Below are 22930 nucleotides of genomic sequence, written 5' to 3'. Positions count from 1 at the left end.
CCAGGATTCCCCGAGCTTTTGCATCTCGTTGCCGGCGCGGCTAGCGCTAGTGCGGCATATTGTGCGCAAGCAGTGTGAGTGCAGTGCAGTACGGAGTGTTTATGTGGGTTATTGAAACGTCAGTGTAACCAACAAGATGTCGGACTTTGAGCCAATCTCAGACGCAGAAAAGGTGAGAATTGTAATTTTAGCTACATTTTAATCATCTAACAGATAATCAAGAAGAATCTCCAAATAGTAAACGTCTCTCAAACTCACACAATGGTATTATAAGCTGTAAATTTCTTTACAAAAAATCACTTCCTGCTTTACTCGACCTCAGCCTCGGTCACACAGCCGGCAGGCTCGGCTCAGAGTCAGGTTCTGGCTTCAGAAGTTCAGTCATAAATGAAGCTAATAAAGTGCCTCTCTTTCTTATATGGCTGTTGCTGTTAATTTGATTGCTGTGAGACTCTACAATAAACTGAAATTAAAGCAAATGCCTCTTATTCGACTCTTTGTCTTGATTTCAGTACTCGGTAGATTCTCTTTTTATGATTTAGGCCTAGTAGATTCTAATCTATGTGAAGCCTAACCGTTAGTAGGCCCTTAGGGATGTCATTGATCATGTTGATTGTAAACTAGTAACGTTAGTCAAGAATAGGCCTAAATGACGTAAAGTCGTTGTTGTTCGTTGATCTCCACACCCAAATGATCGTGGTATACTCTCAGTATCACAAGAATGATGAGCTGCTAGGTATATAATGAGTGATTGTAATTTGTATTACTGACCAGCCTTGTATTGAACGTGCACATTGTACGCGTTTGTTCAAAACTTTGCAACATCCTCCCAAAGGGAATTTGAATAGAAAGATGATGAAAAATGGTCAAAAACACATTTTCAAAGTCTTAATATTCTAAGTATCTAACAATAACAAAATATGGTCAAAATATAGCTTATCAGTGATTTTGTTGTTTTCTCCACTTTTCCCATAGAAAACACACATTCAGTAATACGATACATGTACCTTTTTTCAAGTGACCAAACTATTTCACATGTGAAGAGGGGTCTGATTGGAAGCGAATATTGTAAAAAAGTCAAACAAATTCGGCAAAATTATCACATTTATATTTTGTAGGTAATTGTGTGCTAGTGGTGAAAGTTTGGTAAATTTTATGAGAAACATGTGTTTGATATGATTGGATTTGTGAAAAGTGTTTGGTAATACAATCCACTTCCATACTACGTTAAGTCTACTATCAGCTGACTTAGTGACATTGTCACTGACAGTCACAATGGGTGATTTCAAGTATACCCAGTTGTTGTGTGTCTGGACGATCAATTTTAGAAAGTTATTTGGAAAAATTTACATGCGAAGTTTCATCAGTTTTAGTACAAAAAGTTAAGGAAATATTATAAAGAACAAAATAGTCTAAATAGAAGATGATTACCATTGAATTCATATTTTTAGTGTAATCCAAAGATTAAAAAAAAGGAAGGCTTCAAAAATGTAAAGTGTCCAGACACCCGACCCCCATCCTATGGTGTTGAAATCTGGCATTGGTTTTGTGACAAGCCAGCGCTAACCCAGGGAGCTTCTTCCTGAGAAGCAGGCCGGAGCCCAGGACTCGTCCATGTAATACTAGGTAGACATGGGTACTCTCCAAAATGGGGTAGAATGGGGTTGTAATAGCACTCCAAATAAAAGGGGAAAAATAAATTGTGCACTTACCTCGATTATCTGGATGAAGGTCTATGGTGACACAGAATCCTGACATCATGGCACAAACTGGACCCTCAAAAAAGGGAAAAGTTAGACCTCTACATGTATGTCGCGTTCGTTCTCGGTATCAATTGGCCATTTTGTTTTCTATTTTTGAAAGAAGAACAAACGACAGAATTTGTCTTTTTTTTGAGGGTCCAGTTTGTGCCTAAAACATTAAATGAATTCCATAACTATCTCATAACACTTAAAACATGCTCCCCCCAAAAAAAAGAGAAGAAGATAAACAGAGGAAATATGCAGATATTTATGACTGATAACAGTTTTTACAGCATCAATTGTCTGATCTGATGAAAGCTTTAACTTACAGGTTTATGTTATATATTTATCTGTTGATTGAATCAGATCCAGAGCAGAGTCACTTGCCATTTGTAACCACCCTGTTCAGCATACAGTGTAGGAAATACACGGGGGTGACGGGCGATTTTGTCCTCATGACAGCCCAAATCGCCCCTAGAATTCCCCCAAAATGCTTTGTGGTGACCAGTGGCCATTAGAGTCATCCCAAGATCTGTCACAAACAATTTAAAATATCAATATTTTAACTACAGACAGATCAATGATATTTGCTTGTACTGCATAATTGTTTATTATCCCTAAAAATATCAAAGAAATAGCCCCCAATATTCCACAAACACCCAAATGTGGAGAATAAGGTAACCCCTAAAACCTTAACATTACCATATTTTATACCCTGACCATGTCTGTATTGAGTCTGTTCAACGTAGTACACTCTCCAGAAATGTCTTTAAAATTTTAAGTTTTGTAACAAAAAACCTTGATTCCAATTATTTTGATAAGTTTTTTCATTAGAATATCGGACCGATATCTGCTGGAATTCTTGGACGACTTCCAAAAAAAAGAGAAGTGAAGAATTCTCTTGATGTACAATGTATACTGCACATTCATGATGCATTTTTATTTTGGGTTTAGATATTAATGTAAATAAAATATTGTTGACTGTAATGGTAAAGATCTTTGTCAAATGTTAAATAAACTTTAGTCCTCTACTCTTGGTTTTTACCATGCTGTACTGCTGTTTCAAATGAATTGTCATTACAATCAGTCCAGTAGTATTAAGAAAAACTTTAAAAGACAAAGGTTGGTTTGTTGATATGAGGGAAGCTTTAGGGTCTTTTTGCTTCTGCAAACAATGAAGTTGAAATTCACTTACACAGAAAAACATAGGAGTTGGGAGCTTTATCTTAGAATCAAACAAAATATAAGTTCATTTTGAGACTAACTGTAAATCAAGACTGGGATGGCATCTATTAGAAACTCACAGGCATTTTCTCTGAATTCACTGAGGCAGAAAGAGAAAAGGCAAAAGGCTAACATTTTACTTGACTTTTTTAATTCTGTTTTTCACTTATCCTCCTGGTAGTATTACTATGTCCCTGCTCAGCACAAAATAGCTGAAGATTTTGGTTAGATATTGATTGATTAAAATAAAGTTCTCCCCACACTTATGCATGTTTCTTAGCCCCCTGAGCCAGATGGATTCCATCCTCAGACTGTGTGTGTGTGACCTTTGAGTAGCCTTTTTCAAACTTCATTGTAGAAAGGTGTCGTTCCTTGTTACTTGAAATCTGCCAATTTTAGGCCAAGTAAAAATAATCAGAGATTGTTGTCAATCCCATGTTTTCCCAATCACATGAAACTTCAAAATAATGGATACACTGAATGTCACAAAAGACCTGAACATACAAACAGTTTTAGCACCATATCAAATTTCAGTTTAGTCCAAATTCTAATGCAATTTAAAATGCTGATATTCGGACCCAATGGGTAATAATATTAATATGAATAAAATTTACAGATCATAGTCAACAAAATATCAGAAAAGTTAGTCTAGATCTATCTGTTCAAATGTGTCAATTCTAATATTTTTCCGAAACGGTCCGGAAGTTGAGGCCTGTACTGTTTGAATTAGCTGAGCGCGTGAGCTCGGAGCTCCGGCATCACACTCACCTTCAACTTACACAAATAGGAGTACGTGGGGCATACATGACCAACAAATAATCTTACCATTGAAATCAACTTTGAAGTATGCTTTCCCCCCTCATTGTAATTTATAAGACAGGAGCGCACAGGAAAAGGTTTTATAAAGCAAGAAAGACAGACATACATAAATGTATGAATTAATTTGGTTTTCCTGTTATGAAATATTTAAATTTAGTTTGAGTTCGTCTTAGCAAGTGTATATTCACAAAATTCAACTCGCTAACTGTAGCTTGTACGTAGGCTTACCTTCTTTCTCTGGTACTCCACATTGATTGGCTTCCCTATCCCTACGGACACTCCAGTGCCACTTGCAAAGTCTGAAATTAAATCGGTTATTTTTCTTTGTTCAGTCGATGGACTGTGCAAACCAGGGTTTCACCACAGTGGTTGTGGGCCGAGGCATATATTTGTCAAATTGGCATCATAATCTAGAAAATTAATCTAGTTCATGAAACATGGACATAAGGGTCCATATCCATTTATGCTCTATATTATACTGTGGTTTTTTTTTACGAAGTAAGAATGCCCTTCTGTAAAATTGTATTTGATTTATATTGTTTTATATTACTTTGTATTGTTTTGAATGGAAATGAAATAAAAGAATTGAAATTGAAAAAAGTGTGGAGCGTTGTAGCCCAGTGGATTAGTCTTCTGACTTTGAAACAGAGAGTCGTGGGTTCAAATCCCAGCCATAGCGTAATTTCCTTCAGCAAGAAATTTATCCACATTGTGCTGCACTTAACCCAGGTGAAGTGAATGGGTACCGGCAGGATTAAATCCATGTAATGCATGAGCGCTGAAAGGCAGCTCGATTTAAAGCCGGGGTAATAATAGTAATAACATCGTGCCTCAGAATATAATATTTCTAAATAGATGGCGCTATATACATTGTAAATGCCTATTATTATTATTATTAAGTATGAGTGATTGTTTTCACACATCTTAAGACACATGATCATGGTCAAAAGTCATTTTAGGTCAGTGGACGTAGTATTTATTATCATGTTTTTTTGTGAATTATTTAGCTGTTCTCAAAGTCAGTACTGCTGCTATATCGAATCGCGTAATGCAGACAAGACTGCCAGAGGCATTTTGACGCTTGCCTTAGGTTCTTGTGTTTTACAGTAGAAAGATCAAATTTAAAACTTAGAAAAAGTAAACCTATGTCCATTGGAATGTATTTTAGTAACCTATTATTCTTTGGTAATTGATTTCATTTCTATTTTAGTTGCTAAAAATCCTTCCTATAAACAGTTATGAAATACTCAACATATATTTCTTAAATTTTACTTGGATGAAAGAAGAAAAGAAATGTTTATCTGCAACTTCATTATTAACTAGATCTAATACTATTGGTTTATGTAATCATTTATTTTCAGGTTAAAATTGCATCAGATTTCATTACCCATGCACCTCCAGGAGAGTTCAGTGAGGTATTCAATGGTGAGTTCTGTCAATTTTAAAGCCTAGTTTTAGTTTTGGTAAATCCTACCTAAAATGAAAGTTGTTATTCTGATGCATTGCTGGATAATTTGTTTACATGTGTTGCCCTAAAACAGTAAAAATGTGAATCCACTAAAGGATAAGAAGTAAAAATGTACTCTATTTGATAAATTACTAAGATTTTACCTGATCTTTGTGATTGGATGTAATTTTTGTCCAACTTTCTGATAGTCAATCACTACATTTGTAAGATAGGTGTTCAAGGTTCATTTTTAAAGAAATTATAAGTACATTACAAAGTGAGTGTGCCAGATACTTTCATTTGAAACTTTTATAAAGAATCATTTGTGAAAAATATTCAATAGCCACTAAACTTTTGTAAAATATGATTTGAATGTTAGATGATATTCAGTACTCATCTTTAAAGGGATGGTCAGGGCTAAAAAATATTTTTATAGATAAATAGAGTAAAATTCACACACAAAATGCTGAAAATTTCCTCAAAATCGGATTACAAATAACAAAGTTATTGAGTTTTAAACTTTATCAATATTTTGTGGAAATAGTTATATGCACACCGTCATGAATATTCATTAGATGGGCTGATGATGTCACATCCCCACTTTCCTTTTTCTTATGTTATTACATGAAATCACCAATGTTTCATTTTTGCATACATGTGTAAATGATGTCTCTACATTATGTTGAAATATGCTGCGCAATAAATAATTAATGCACTAAATCAGTTGTCAATTCAATCGTTTTAGTTCTTGATAGAAAAATGTTAAACGTAATTTCATATAATAAAATACAAAAGAACAAGTTGGGATATGACATCATCAGCCCACCTGATGAATATCCATAAAGACATGCCTGAAATTGTTTCACCAGAATAATGCAAATCTTTAAAATTCAATAACTTTGTTATTTGTTATCCGATTTTGATCAAGTTTTCAGCATTTTGCTCTGTGAATTTTACTCTATTTATTGAGATACATGTACATGTACATGTACATGTATAAATATTTAATTTACTAACTCTTTACAGATATATTTCTGGTTGATTATAGAAGAAACTGCCTTAAAGTGATTGTAATGTTGAGTGTACATACAGTATGTTGCAAAATCAAGAACAATGAATATTTAGGGCCATTGATTTTAACCATGATTTTAAAAGATTTTCAAGATAATTTTGAAAATATTGATAAGTTCTCCCTATTCCAGAAACTACAGGTAAAATAGTTATTAAGTATTAAACTATTGTAAAATTGATGAATGTAAATCCAGGTCACTATGCCAAGTCAAAGGTAATTTATTGAAAAAATATATTTTGTCCTAAGTTCAAAAGTAAATGGTTATTTTTTTTGTTTCCTTTTTTGACTTGTAAAAAATAACAGTCAATTATACAGTCATGTATATGGCTAAATTGCAAGTGTATGCACATGTTTTCACATGAATATGATGATGATGATCCACAGCATTTGTATTGCGCCATATTTCTGTTAAAAATATAGGCGCAGGCTCATCCAATTAAGCTAATTATTACACATCTGCTGAAATAAGTAAGTTTTGAGAGGTGATTTGAAGAGTTGAATGTTTTCAATTTCACAGAGTGAATATGAGATTAAATGGATGAATTTTATTTCAGACCAGGGGAGCGTTTCATAAAAGGACTTGTCAGACGTTTTATCCGACAGTTTCTAAGGTAACGGTGCCTCTCAGCCAATCATTCTCAAGGAAAGTTGTCAGACCTGTCAACTTGTCGGATGAAAATGTTGATGAAACGCTCCCCAGATCTAAAAGTGAATTGACAATTGGACAATTTTGAGAATCGAGCCGGCTGGAACTTGGGAGCCCAGCGAGTTGTGGGGATTTTCCGCTCGCCAAGCTGGTCTGGGTTGAAAACTAAACCGGCAAAGATTGAAAATTGATGTTACATGTATGTCTTGGAATCGAACACAAGACATTTACCTCCATGCGTTAACTGAGCTCAGATTTCTTTCCAAATATATCTAACTAAATCACTAAAATCTCTAAACTTGATATCAGCCACATTGAGTATTAGGAAAAACATGTAGGAACGGCTGTATTTGGGCTTCAATCTTACATGTAGTTAACTTAACGTCATTCAAATTCTTTGACTTTGCCTTTATTTCCTATTAACTAGTATGAATACTAGTTACTGCTGCTGCTGCTGCTGCCGCCACCACTGCCACCCCACCACCCTACTACTACATGTACTATTAAAACAGCAGCAACTACAACTTTAGCCTGTTTCTATTTTCTCTTTAATTCTTTTTAAACAGATGTCAGGATTTTGATAAATAATGACCATCTTCTCAGTGAAGCAGGAGAGTAAGTATTCCCCTTATTTGTTATTACACTGATTATGAACTCACTAGAATACTTAACTATTTAATAAAAAATAAGTTGATTGGAATTACATACAAGAGATTGAAATGAAAGAAAAGCATGCAATGAAACTTTCAACAAAATTAGATATATCATGATGACATTGATATAGCTTACCAAGTTCTGTGTATCACTGCTTTATAAAAAAGTTATTTACTTAAAAAAAAATTATTTACTTGTAAATGTTTTCATAAATACATTTTAGATGAGAATTCCTTGTTTAGTTAGAACTAAAAGGAATCATGCATGCAATTGTATGTGCACAGTGATGATAAACTTTATTGTAATATGTATTGTACTGTAAAAGTGCAGCAATACATTTGTGCATATACCTTTGATATGTATGCTGGTTTACATGTAATGCATAGCCTATACACAATTTTCTATAGTTCTATAATGTTTTTTGGGATCCAATTTATAATTCTCAATGGAGAGGCATGTAGTTGTTTATCATGTACATGTAGGTATACAGCTTGTAAAGCTATTATCCCAGCTAATGATTCAAATGAAAGCAATGCATCTGTTTAATAATGGTAATGAATAGAACAGAACTTTGTCTTTGACTATGCTCCGTGAGTGTTATGATGGGCATTCCTGTCAGCTACCCTTTGTGTAGTATCACAAATTATAAATGTGCCTATTAAATGACTTTCACACTTGCAATAAGTATTAAGTGGACTGTAGAGTATGTATTCCTACACTATATACAGAGAAGTGCTGAGCATAAATCAATCATTGATGATGTGTTGTAGAATCATATGGTATTGTAACTTTTAAATTTTAGTGATAAATGATATGAATAGCCAATTCCACCCCAAAAAGAGTTGATTTTATTAAATAGAGAAAAATTAAACAAGCATAACACTGAAATTGTCATCAAAATCAGATGTGCAAAAAAAAGAAAGTTAAAACTTGAATTACTCCCAAATTTTGCTCATTATAAATTTCATAAATTCATACTTATGAAAATTATTGTTATGTTCTAAAAAGTCATGAAATTTATTTTTCTTTTTATTGATACACCCAGTATAGAAACCTATCTTTCTGTGATTATTTATTCTAGTGTCTGGGATTATAAAACTTGATATACAAAGATATACTGTAGTTGTACACAGTTGATATACACAGAGTAGGCCTACTACCGGTACTCACTATTAGTAATTGAAATGATACAATGTACTGTATCTACATGTAAGCTGCATTGTTGGAACAAACCGAACAGTACAAATTACATGTGTATTCTCATTGGATATTTTCAATCAATTTGTTAATGAAATGCTAGTAGGTAATTCCTAAATTATGTTTCAAATAAGGGTTTCAGTAATCCAAACCTCATTTTAAACCAAAGTTATAAATTCTCTATTCATTGTTCCTTTAACAGATCATTTGCCAAATACAACAAGGACCAATTCACACCAGCCAGCATTGATGGAGTAGAAAGACCAGTAAGACAACTTTTTTTTATTCAATTTTCATCATCTTCCTCATGCCCCTATATATCTTTTCATCTTCTTTCTTGTTCTTCTCTTTCTGTCTAAACACCACCCATCAATATGCATGTTTAAAGGGGAAGTTCACCCTGACAAAAAAATTATTGAAAAAGTAGATAAAAAAGATATTGATATAGGTTTGAGGAAAATCCATTAAAGCTTTAAATAAGTTTTTAGAATTTTATTTTTATTTTTGGAATTGTGATGTTATTTGCAAACTAGATAGATAGAATGCAATCTCAGAAACTTTATTTTTTGTTTTATTGTAACTTGAAGTTGCAAAAAAAAAATGTTTTCAATGTCAAGAAACAAAGCAATTCACATCCACTGCTGAAAGTTGTTGATTTTTTTTCCATTTTATATTACATAACATGTGGGGCAGGTGCTTGTATGTGACGTCACAAATCTAATCAAATTTTGACAAATCACTTTCAAACTGGGTCCAAGTATGCATTTGGGAGTGACTGTGATCTTACAGTATGTGTTTGAGATATAAAAATGTCATATGTCATGGAATTCATTTTATAAAGGAATTCAGATCTTTTTCTCACAAATGATTGAACTATTTGAGGGTTCAATTTCAAACTTGACTAATGTCAGTATACATGTACCTGACTTGTGACAATGAAATGTTAAGATTTGGGGATCGCAAGGGCAAAAGCCAAACATCATCAAAGTCATTGTATACCTGATAATATCTCATTCTGCAATTACTAAAAATGGTTTAAAAATCAATTTCTTTTATCTTTAATGAATTTATAATGTATTTCTATGTTTTTCTATCTTTTGGGGGCCAAATTTAATGCAACACCTTTTTGAAGCATAAAATATCAATTAAATTCAGCTAACTAAAGTGAAAATGATCACATATTTTGAATATGGTGTAAAAACTCCATTTTCATTTACTTTTTCAAAGTCATGTTTTTTAGTCTGACGACACTGCACTATAAGAGATAGTGCAGTGTCGTTGTGGTATGCTAGATTTTCGTGAAAATGGTTTTAAAAAGTGTGTGAAACTTGAGAATTTAATATCAGTGAACGGCACTGTAAAAAATCTGTATGGCTGAAAAATGCTGAAAAGTTAATCAAATTCTGAATTATAAAAGAACAATTTTATTCAGTTTTAAAATTTAGCAACATGTTGTAAGTGGCATATGCATGCAATGATGTATGCCAAAGGTGGGCCGATGGTTTCATGTCTTCACTTCCCATATTTAAACAAGTGTGTAATATTATACAATTAATGCACATTTATGAGTGTGTTATGACGATGCAGCACACTCGAGGGTATTTACAATTATGCGAAAGCAAGAGGCGCTTGCGCCGAGTGCTTTTGCATAATATTGTGAATGCCCGAGAGTTGCTCGCATCGTCACTAACATCACGAATCTTAAAATGTGCATTAATTGTTTTATAAAACGGGTCGGCAAAATGGATTTTTCATGGAAATCTTGTTCAAATCCCTCCAACTTGTTTACGATCGCACAGACGAAGAGATCACAAGATTGTCAATTATGACATCACAGGCGTATCTACTATGCACGCCTAAGTAAGCGCATAAAAATCCTAGCCAGCCTCTTTTACTGAACGCGTATCAGTTTTTACGTGCTATTGGAACTAATGCTGCACAACAATTGCACAGTGCTGCACAAAAAATGCACAGTGCTGCACGAAAAAAAGCACGACTGGAAGGTTGCGCATAATTAAAGCATGAACACGTGACTTGAATACGCACTCACCATTGGCTACATCCTTGAACCCGTTTTATAAATTTCTTCATAAAACTCATACAAAAATTCTTGTAATTTGATTGGTTGAAAGCCATTCAATATTTGATCTATTTTGTGCTGCATGCAAATTTTATTTTCCATTGCACGGCGACTGTGCATTTTTTACTTTCCCACTGCACGGTTGAACTCTCTCCCTCAGTGTGTACCACTAAACGTGTGTACATACATTTTTTATGTGTGTGTGTGTGTTTGCGCTGATTGAAGTAAGGCAGCGCATCAACAAGGCTGACTGTGCACGCTCAGACTAATGAATCAAAGTGCGTCATAGTACAATCAACTGCTTTCATGCACAGGGAAAATGATATTTTCAGAGAAAATGTATTGTCGGACAAAGGCAAAATGTGTCTTAATTCCATCTGATTTTGTTGTATAAACCAAATGATGCATGTCTTCATTCATTCATTACTCGACCTATCCACTCTCATTGAGGCTGTGTTCACCCCATTGCACGAAGCCGTTAGGCTGAGTGCAATGGATTGAACAGAGCCTCAACTCACGTGAGGATAGATCGCCTAATGAACTCATGTGCATGCATCATTTGTATATTATATTACACAGGATAGATCCTTGCGATTTGATAGGTTGATATCGTTCATTCAGCCAATTTTGCAATGACGTCATCAACTGCAATTTTGGATCCATATGATTTTGTCCATTGCACACGCGCACCGAGACAGCTCATGGACAAATAAATAAATACGCATGTTGTAATGACGTAACAATCAACAGACCGAACTCGCACTGGATGAGCATGTTTTGCATCGAAATTCATAATTTTCACATGAAAAAAAAATCAATTTTTATGTGTCATAAACCAAATAATGAATGTTTATGAGTGAAAGATAAAATAATGATCCATTCAATGAGGCTACGCCTCAATGAATGGATCATTTCATCTTTCACCTCATGAAGTATTCTGGCCATTGCACTCATAAACATTCATTATTTGTATAATATTTCTGATCTGGCAAAGGTTGAGTCATAGCTTTTGACTGCATGTAATTGAAAGTCCATCTAGTTATATTTTTGGTGGGGCACTACATATATCTGATGGTTTTTGTCTCACCTGCATAGCATAGTGAGACTATAGGCACCGCGTTTCCGATGGCGGCGGCGTCAACACCAAATCTTAACCTAAGGTTAAATTTTTGAAATGACAGCATAACTTAGCAAGTATATGGACCTAAGTATATGGATCTAGTTCATGAAACTTGGCCATAAGGTTAATCAAGTATTACTGAACATCCTGCCTGAGTTTCATGTCACATGACCAAGGTCAAAGGTCATTTAGGGTCAATGAACTTAAGACCATGTTGGGGGAATCAACATCAAAATCTTAACCTAAGGTTAAGTTTTTGAAATGTCATCATAACTTAGAAAATATATGGACCTAGTTCATGAAACTTGGACATAAGGTTAACCAAGTATCACTGAACATCCTGCATGAGTTTCACGTCACATGACCAAGGTCAAAGGTCATTTAGGGTCAATGAACTTTGGCAGAATTGGGGGTATTTGTTGAATTACCATCATAACTTTGAAAGTATGTTGGTCTAGTTCATAAAACTTGGACATAAGAGTAATCAAGTATCACTGAACATCCTGTGCGCATTTTAGGTCACATGACCAAGGTCAAAGGTTAATGAACTTTGGCCGTAATGGGGGTATCTGTTGAATTACCATCATATCTCTGTAAGTGTATTGGTCTAGTTCATAAAATGTGGAAATAAGAGTAACCAAGTATCACTGAACATCTTGTGCGAGTTATAGTAATTTTCAAAGTCAGCACTGCTGCTATATTGAATCGCGTGATGCAGGTGAGACTGCCAGAGGCATTCCACTTGTTATTTTGTTTTACTGCTGTTATTCAAGTCAGTGCATAATCTTTGATTTGTAGACTCAGAGAGAATTGATTGCTTCATTCACATTTTACTTCTTCAGGCTTTAGTCACACAATTCAATGATTTACCGAATGGACGCTTTCTAGACCCTGATTCCAAGCAGACCTTCAAGTTTGACCACATGAGGAAAGTGGTGACTGACGTAGAGCCTGCTACTAACATTGATACCACTTCAGAACCATGGAGGATAGCATTGTCTCATTCTCTAGCAGGTTACATCAAGGATCATTTTCCTAATGGAAACAGTGCAGTGAGTATTGCCTTCCCCCATCAACCCGTGGACATGTAATGCAAATAGAATAATCATGGACATCATAATCTTGACTCCCACCACTACACTATTGATGGAATGATGATATTTCTCTTGACTTTGAAGTCTTGTGCAGACATGGCAAGAAAAGCTCAGACACATTTTGTGTACAAAGTCAATGAGTGCCTTTAATGACAGGGGCCCTAGTTGTGGCAAAAATTCATGTAATTTAGGAAAATGAACAATGTTTGAAGAGCTTTTCTTCAGATGCTGTAAGAAATAATTGTATCAGCTGATGTCTTCGAGCTGAATATTGTTTATTGTCCCATAGATGTTTTTTTTTCTCTGTGTACAGTATATGTGACTATCATCAAAATAAAATTGATTTCTGATCATTTACATTATAGATGATTCTAATAATCAAACAGCAGACCCCAATTCTTAGATCTTTCAAAAATTTATTATTATAATATGCAAACTTCAGAAAAGATGAAGAGAGTATTGAACTATAAAAGAAATGGTCTATGGTCTAGGGTGCACAAATTAAATTCATCACTGTTGCCATAGAGGCATGCAAGCCCTCAATAAAACAATTCAGTTTTTTCCATGTGTCATTCCCATGACCAGAACTTATATTATTTTTTTTAAGTATTTCACTACTCTTTTTTTTTCTTTCTCTCTTTATTAGGCGTATGGCAGGAGTAAAGATAAGAAGGTCATCCTTGTGGCATGTATTGAACATCACTTGTTTCAGCCAGCCAACTTCTGGTGAGACAACTCATTGAGAATATTTTCACACAAGTTATTTTTTTCAGTCCAAATATTTGATAATTCTGCCCAACCCCATATTTCTTGGTAAATGGTAATAAAACAAAATATAATAATAATAATAATACCAACATGCTTATATAGCGCATATCACTGGCAAATGCGTCCCTATGCGCTTCATTGGATATTATTACCCTGGCTTTAGCCCCGCAGCCTTTTACAGGGCGGTGGCATTTCAAGGAATAAATTCCTGCCAAGTACCCACTTACCTCACCTGGGTCGAGTGCAGCACAGCGTGGACGAATTTCTTGCTGAAGGAAATTACGCCATGGCTGGGATTCGAACCCACGACCCTCTGTTTCAAAGTCCGAAGACTAATCCACTGGGCCACAGCGCTCCACGCTCCAATATACTTGCAATTCATCCGCGTGATAAAGTATAGTGATAAAGTATAGATAATAACCTGCCAAACTTAAAAAAGAATTTGTTTATATTATGTTTGTAGGAATTAGAAGCTTATTGTTTGATGATTGTGGTTAGGTGGCATACAACCAACGCAGTCACTCCAGTCAGCTTAGCTAGCGAGCCTAGTCCCCCAGAAATCTCCCACATGAGTTTCAAAATTTTAAGAACAAGTCCACCCCGAAAAAAAACTTGATTTGAAATAAAAGAGAAAAATCAAATAAACATCACACTGAAAATATCATCAAAATGGGATGTAAAGTAAAATAGTTAATGATATTTCAAAGTTTTGCTTAATTTCACAAAACAGAACTGGACATCCTGGTCGATATGCAAATGAGGGGACTGATGGCATCACTGACTCACTATTTGATTTGTATTTCACTATATAAAATAGGTAGTAGTTTAATTTTCTCCTCATTATCATGTAAACAAAGTTCAATTCCTCCATGAATATGTGGTATTACCATTGCTTTAACTTTTTATGGCTCAGTTAAGTTGGTCTTTATTGTGAAATAGGTGAAAATTAAAATGTAATTCAAACATTTAAATAACAAAAGAAATAGTGAGTGATGGACATCATTGACTTTCTCATTTGAATATTACTGATTGATGCATTTAATTGTTGTGTGAAAATAAGCAAAAAAAATCGTAAAAATGTCATTTCCTATTTTACATCTGATTTTAAATAAAATTTCCAACGTTATAAATTTATTTTTCTCAGTGATTCAGATTTTGATTAGGTGGACTTGACCTTTAAGTAAAAGTTATTTTTCACACTAATGTAATGCCCTTCTAATATCCATATTTGCCAAAAGTGGTGTAATTTGGCAATTTGCAAGCAATAAGAGGGGGGATTATGACTTCATTCATAGTGCATTATGTGATCTTTCCATGGGTCAAGATCCAGAGGTTGATCCTCTATAATGTCAAAATCAATTTGAGAGAGACTTACATGTAGTTGATTTCAGCTAACTAATTGTGAATCCTCTCACATAAATTTGACCACCAAACTGCAAATTCCATGGTAAAATTGCATAATGGGAGGTGCCATGGCTAAGTGGTCTAAGGCGCCTGACAAAACAAAGGAAAGTCAAGGGTTTGATACCTGCCAAGATACCTACATGTATGCCCCTTAGCAAATAAGTGGAAATGATTTAGCATTATTGAAAACAGTTGTGTGCACTTGTTTAGAAAAAAAAAGTTGGTAAACAGTAAATCAAAGCCAAGAATTCTTTAGAAATTGCCACACATGTAAATGGTACAGTTTAGTTCTATATTGGGCCCCAGTTGCACTTTAAACTTCTTAGTGTGTGATCTTTGATTAGTTTTATATTTGGTATAATGTTCTAATGTCTTCTCTAATCACTTTCCATTCATCTGCAATGATTTTTTTTCAGGAATGGTCGCTGGCGATCTCAGTGGTCAGTGACCTTTGACCCATCATGTGGGTCAGTCGAGGCAGGTGGACTCATCAAGGTTCAAGTACACTACTATGAAGATGGAAATGTCCAGCTAGTCAGTCATAAGGAAGTCAAGTTCCCCCTTGAAATCTCAGTAAGTTGACTAATATATCCTTATTCTTTAGTTATGCAGTTTTGAAAATGGAAATGAGAAATGTGTTAGGTTCACAAAGTTCCACAAGTGCTGCTGTTGAAAGAGGGTAAGCATCAATTAAAAATGATCTTTGATCGATGGTTTGATTAATTTCAGTTGATGCACCCGGTCAACATCATGAAAGTCAGTATGTTGGACTACATGGTGTTGACCTAGTGTTACATCAAGAAACAATCTTTCAGAGTCAAGAAAGAGGTGAATATTCTTCAATTTTGTCTTGCCTACATAGCAGAGGGTGACAGTAGGCACCGCTTTTCCGACGTCGCTGGCATCACCATTGAAACCTTAACGTAGGGTAAAGTTTTTGAAATGACACCATAACTTAGAAAAATTAGAAAAATTATGGACCTAGTTCATGAAACCTAGACATAGGGGTAATCAAGTGTTACTTAAAGGTCAAGACCACCCCCCAAAAATATTAATTTGAATCAAGAGAGAAAATAAACGCTGAAAATTTCATCAAAATTAGATGTAAAATGAGAAAGATGTAGCATTTCAAAATTTTGCTTATTTTCATAACTCAGTGATGTTCAAATGACAGAGTTGATGGTGTCCCTTAATTTTTTTTTTTTATTATTGCTTGTATTATACAATATTACAATTTTACAGATTTTACCATAATTACCAACTTGAATAAACCATAAAATGATAAGACATTAGCATTTCCACATTATTATTATTATTATATGAATAGTGTTTTTTGAATAATTATAGTTTTTAATGTCAGTACTGCTGCTATATTTGATCTTGTAATGCAGGCGAGATTGTCGGACGTGCTCCATTTGTCTTGGTAGTTTCCCAATTAAATCAAAACCATTTTTAAAAAAATAGATGGCCTTTTCATGGATATAAAGATGTAAAATGTGAAATTTCAGCAACTTCTTGGGAAGATTTTTTCCCGTAGATCTTTACAGTTAAATAGTTGTCAAAATACGTAAATGTTTATGCTTTCAACAGTCATTTGAATGGCATTTAAAAGTTCTGACTCTGCCGTAAATTAACGTGGAGCGTTCCCTCAACATAATTGCCAACATGTACCCCAATTAGTAACCTTTCAATAAGATTTTAACAGACTGATATAACAATGGCATGAATATACAAACTAAACTGTGCAAATGAATTCACTACCCATTAAAACCTTTGAAAACAATAACTACACAAATATAAATCCCTCTTGGACTTGTCCATAAATACCATTTTCTAAGCCTATGTGACTTTCGTAGTGATTTTAATTCATATTAACTAAAATATGTACACATAGTCCTCTTATTCCAATAATGGAATTTACCAATTTTTTAAAATTTAGAACCAACAGTTCCTGAGAAATAATTTTCCACTACTCCATAAGGCCTTTATGATATGTTGTATAAATTTCTTGTGTACTCCCTCACACACTATTGCTTATGGAATTGCATAATATAAACATACACGCACTGTGCAATGTGAACAATTTCTCACCAAAATACTCTCTTTGCACCCTGAGTCATTGTCAAAACCTGGTCTATTTTAACTTCAATAGTAGGTATGATTAAGGTAATAGAATGATTACCTGTTTAGCAGGCCTGTTTAGACAGGGCAATTTGTGATATCTCATTTAGCACATGAAGAGCTTGTCAATTTTCCATAGAGTCATGCATAGAGTTGTGCATGACTTATAAAACCACTTCATGAAATACCACTCTGACTCGATCTGGACAGGTTCATTGAGTTATACAAGGATTGATTCATCATATTTCTTGTTTTTGCAGACGCCAGAGAACACAGCAGCAGCATTTGTGAAAGCAATCTCACATGCAGAGGAAGTTTACCAATCAACCCTGACTGAGGACTATGCTACAATGTCCGATACAACATTTAAGGCACTCCGAAGGGCACTGCCGATCACCAAAACCAAGGTCGACTGGAAACAAATTAGTCAATACGACATTGGCAAAAAGCTCAACCAGTCCCAGTAATAAGAACTTTTTAGCCCCCATTTTGGCATTGTCATGCCTTAAAGAATCGCAATTCACACCTCTATTTCCTCCCTTGGATAATTTTTTTTTTACAGCAAGTTATCATTTATCTGTATGTATATCTAAATATATATAGTGCACCATTGGATCTTGTCCTTGCCGTATTTCGTCACCATATGTATTTTTTGTGATGTGACGAAATATGGGAACCTCTAAACATTCTCTTTTGTATGGTTTTAGTTACATTTTGTGAAATATAAAGCATATTTGATCCTTAATATTTGATCCTCATGTATGCAAAGTTAACTCCCTGTTTTCCAAGAGCACCTCTTTTTAAAGATATCTGTTCATTGATTGATTTGTGGAAGACTTTGCAGACATAAATCCAAATGTGTATATCATCAGGAGATAAACGTCATTAGTTTTTTGTAGAATCAATTGCTAAGATGTAAATGTGATTGGTAAAACACACTGTTATCTTGAATGTTGCCTCTTTTCTAATACACCCTACAAAACACGTGATGTAGTTCTACGATCAGTATCCAGATACTGGCCTTGAAATTTATCATAATTTCAGAATTCTTCTGTATCTTCATTTCTTGATAGGTAACATTGCAGCTACATGCAGTTCCATCTTGTTGTTTTGATGGATATCTTTCTCTTGAAGCCAATGATATACCTTTAGGCAACTAGGGAAATAAAATTTAAAGTACTTATTGTTTCCATAGAGTGATTATATTATATAGCTAGCTTGATTTTTTTTTTTTTCATCATTTATCTACTCAAAGATAGGCCCATGATGGGCCTTATATTTGTTCATGTAGTTATGGAGAGTTAATTTATATAGTCTTTATTACCATGTTCTCTTTCGCTTTAAATCTTGTTGTGTAGGTACATATAATTCACTGCTTTATCAAGTTTTAGTAACCTGATTATTTTGTACTCCTACGATGAAAATTAGGAATTTTCCCATTATGTGTGTCTCTCTTTTGTATATTGAAATTAACTGTAAGGACTAAGAACATCCAAAAGAAATTTTGAGGTGTGATCATGTGTTGCAATTTTTGTATGTAAATGTATATAAGCTGAGGGAGGTTTTAATTGTTCAGTAGGAGGCAGTGAGAAGCAAGTGATCTGTATTAATATAGTTTATTCTTTAACCAAGTGTGGAAGAAAGTATCATCACTAATGTGCACTGCACAATGTGTTATCAACAACATAGGTATAATTTTATCATTCTTTCCTCGAAGTGTATGAATTGTGTATAGATTATTTAGATGGAATTTGAGGTTAAATATCTCTGATGACAATTGACCTCTAATATTCCTTTTAATAAAGATTGCCTTGCAAACAAATATTAAAGTGATCATTTCAAATTAGGCTTTTAGTGTAAAAATACCATGAAGTATCATATCTACAGGAACAATATTAAAATCTTGGAGATGTAAACCAAAGTTTGAAAATAATTAGGGGTTGGTTTCAATGACTATGTGTATACAGCGAATCTGTGCCCCACAACACAAACTCTAGATGAACACAGCATGACCAACATACAGTGTGTACAAGGTATATACTGAATGTACAGTGCAGCTAATAATATTGTGTATATAGGAGACACACACAGCAGAAGGCAGTCAACACAGCCAACAGACTTTTTGAATTGGAGAAAACTGGTCATAAGCTGAACCTGTCTAATAGACGGTTCTCAAAATCAAGCTAATGAATTGCTACTTATACCTAAATTAAGAGTTTTCATCCTATATTTTGGTCTGTTTCAGGGTTTTTGAGGACAAATACAGGCACTCATACATATATTTCATCTTGGTATGAGATTGTTTTAAATCAGCTGCTCACAAAGTGAAACAGTCCCTTTAATGCACGTCATTCATGTTTGATGCTTTCTCATAGAATGTTTTCCCCTTCAAATGTGAAACAAAATAACAAATATCCAATGTCAGTTCACTAACTGTAGTGTAGATATTTAACTATCGATATTGAAATCCACAGTTCCACTGATAAACTGAATACATGCATATGAATTCACTTGGCCCATAGTATATTCATGTACAACTTATGGAAGTTAGACTGAAGTGCTCTTGTGTTATTGTGATTGTGTACATGTATGTTAAAACTATTCTTCTTTCTGGCACATCACATGATATAGGATTGAATGAGATGCTCTTGCAATATATAATATATTTTCTTGGTCAGATTGGATAAAGATATAGTTTGTTACAATTTATTAAATTCTTGTTACTGATATAGGATAGCAATCATCCATATTAGTTTTACAGCCTACAGGACAAGAATGGCATGTTTTCTCACTTCTCAGTTCATATTTGTCTAAAGTTGTGGTTAGACTATGGATGATAAAATGTGACACACAATTCTAACAGCACACTTGATAATCAAATATGACTGTCTGGAGATAATTTGAACTTTGAAAAGAACATTATAAACCGAGTAGAAACGTACAATGTAAACAAAATGTTGACATTTTCTGCTTTCCATGATTTCTGCACAGACTTGGTCCATGGCCTAAGTAAAACCAGAATATAGAATACAGGCCACTTTATTTTTATTTGGATATTAAAGCATTTCTAGTTAATAATTCATCAAGCAACAACTTTTTATGGATTTTTATCCAACCCTTGGTATAACTACCAGTTTGTTACACAAGATCACAATGTGCACAATTATACCAGCTTGTATGAAAGAGAAGGAATATGCATTGTATGTAAATGTAGTTCTTGTGTTCTGTAGATTTCCAAAAGTAATGTGTGGTGACTGTCTGCAAGATAAATTCAGATATGAATACATGTATGTGCTAATAGCTTTTATATATTACAGCATGTGTAAAGGAGAGAGAGAGAGCGAAGTTTTGGTTTTTGATAAATGCTTCCAAATCATTTCATGTGGTTGTACAAAAGAAAAAAAAGAAGGAAAAGGTAAATATCAGTCATTACAATTGGGAGTCCAGTAGCATTCAATAATTATTTTATCATTTCATTATTTTATTTTGCTACAGATTATTTTGGGGAATATATATTGTGAATACAGCAGTTAACAAAAACATTAGTAAAACCCTTAACTAGAGAGTTGGAGCCAAAGTTTTTTTTTTCATGTACATTTAGTTCAATAATGCTAATATGAATCAAACTGTTAATGAGTTTCAATTAAAGACTTTGACTACCACACACAATATATTGTTTGTGTTGTTTTTGTTAGATGTATTGCTCTTTATTGTACATGAATGTTACATCAATTTTTATTAAAATTAATCTTTGATCATCAGAATTTCTTAGAATTGGAGCATTGGGTAGAGTATAGGATATAGAAAGTAAGTTGGCAGTGTGGGAATGCTTGGGATGTTTTCATGTTATTTCATTTTGAGTTAAAATTTATTCATGCATTGAAATACAAATGTGAATGCAAATATTAGCAAATAATATCTATACAGGACAATAAATCAAGCTAGTGCAAATCAGTGAAAAATTAATATTCATAGAAATCAAGTAAAAACAAGAAAAATAAACTTGTTTAAAAATGCAATAGACAGCCATTCGTTTTCTTAAGAATGATGAAGGCCTTCAGCAATGAAATGTTTGATTAAGGAATAAAAAATGTTTAGACTTTCTGTAATACAAATATTCCTTTATGACATGTCTCTTTGTAGATTTTCTTTGAGAAACTTACACTATAAATTTCCTCATTGTGTTTGCTTACCTAAACTCTAAAAAAGTTTGGAAATCTGACTTTGATCGATAATCCCTCCTCGGTTTTAGTAAATATCAATGTGTAATTAATATTAATGAATAGATCATTTAATTATCTTTAAAATGATACCCTACATGATATGATTATGCTTCACATGGAGGTGCAGTGCCTTGAAATGTGGGGCAAGGTCAAAATTCAAAAGTTGCAAAATGACACAATATCGATCAAGTCGGTGTTCTTTTTTCCGTGGTGATGAGTGAGTTTCTCAGCTGTTTCTTTTGTTTATATGCACTTTAACATTATCATGGAGTCAAACACACCTCTGCACAAGCAAACACAACAAACATGTATGGGTATTTCAAACCACGACTCAAACCATTTTATCTCACAGAACCATCACTACATAAACCGCAACAAATTTGATAAATTAATGGCCAAACTCACATTTCCAAACTTTTTTTGAGGGGTTTATATTATTTTCTGTCCAAAAGATGTACTTTTCCGAGTGGGGTTCCCAATGGCACGCACACATTTCATGATTTAGAACCATCACTACATAAACCGCAACAAATTTGATAAATTAATGGCCAAACTCACATTTCCAAACTTTTTTTGAGGGGTTTATATTATTTTCTGTCCAAAAGATGTACTTTTCCGAGTGGGGTTCCCAATGGCACGCACACATTTCAGGATTTATACACAGGTAATAAATGCTTCAAAAAAAAAAAAAATAGATAAGCCAACCAAGTCATTGAGAGCGTTTGGTCCTGCCACTGCTTTTCCATTGTCTTTTTTTCTTCATTTCTTACTTCTTTTAGCTGACCCCCGGGGGGCCACTTCCATTCACGAGTGGATACCATGCGCGACCATGGGGTCTGGAAAAGCACCCTAAACACGTAATTTCCATATTCTGAAAATGCACCCCTTAACAAGTATTGGCGTGTGAAACCCTACCCTTAACAAGTATTGGAAACAAAACGATACTCTTGGCAAATATTCCCTGAAATGAACCCCTAAACAAGTACAGGAATGTTTTATTGTTACGGGTCCTTCGGTCGTCGGCTTTACCTTATTTGGTTTAGTACGACCCCACCTTCGACACCTCGCGCAAATCGGACTCTAAACACGAAGTGTTGGGGCAAAAAGGACATCCTTTATAAAACATTTTAATTTTGTTTTATCATCCCGACAATTTCGACCCTAAACACGTAATTTTCCTAGTGAAATAGATACCCTTTTTTCATTATTTTTGTGTTTTTGACACCCTTATCACGTTACGTACGTAACGTGCCCTATCGTGAAAAAGACATCCTTTTTACGTGTTTTTTTTTTTGGTCGCGCATGGTATCCACTCGTCA

At 34.2% G+C, this 22930-nt stretch overlaps 1 protein-coding gene across 1 annotated transcript; it reads left to right on the top strand.

The window, feature by feature from the left end:
- Window positions 1-21057, top strand: LOC121409944 (F-actin-capping protein subunit alpha-1-like). Its single transcript, XM_041601737.1, has 8 exons — window positions 1-172; window positions 5147-5210; window positions 7517-7565; window positions 9004-9067; window positions 12844-13053; window positions 13742-13821; window positions 15684-15840; window positions 17649-21057. The coding sequence occupies exons 1-8, from the start codon at window positions 137-139 to the stop codon at window positions 17853-17855; spliced, it is 867 nt and encodes a 288-aa protein (XP_041457671.1). The 5' UTR covers window positions 1-136; the 3' UTR covers window positions 17856-21057.
- The last annotated feature ends 1873 nt before the right edge of the window (window positions 21058-22930 follow it).

This window comes from Lytechinus variegatus, chromosome 3 (assembly GCF_018143015.1).
Source record: "Lytechinus variegatus isolate NC3 chromosome 3, Lvar_3.0, whole genome shotgun sequence".
Classification (NCBI taxonomy): domain Eukaryota; kingdom Metazoa; phylum Echinodermata; class Echinoidea; order Temnopleuroida; family Toxopneustidae; genus Lytechinus; species Lytechinus variegatus.
Note: the sequence above shows the minus strand (reverse complement) of the source record. Positions and strands in the feature narration are given on the sequence as shown.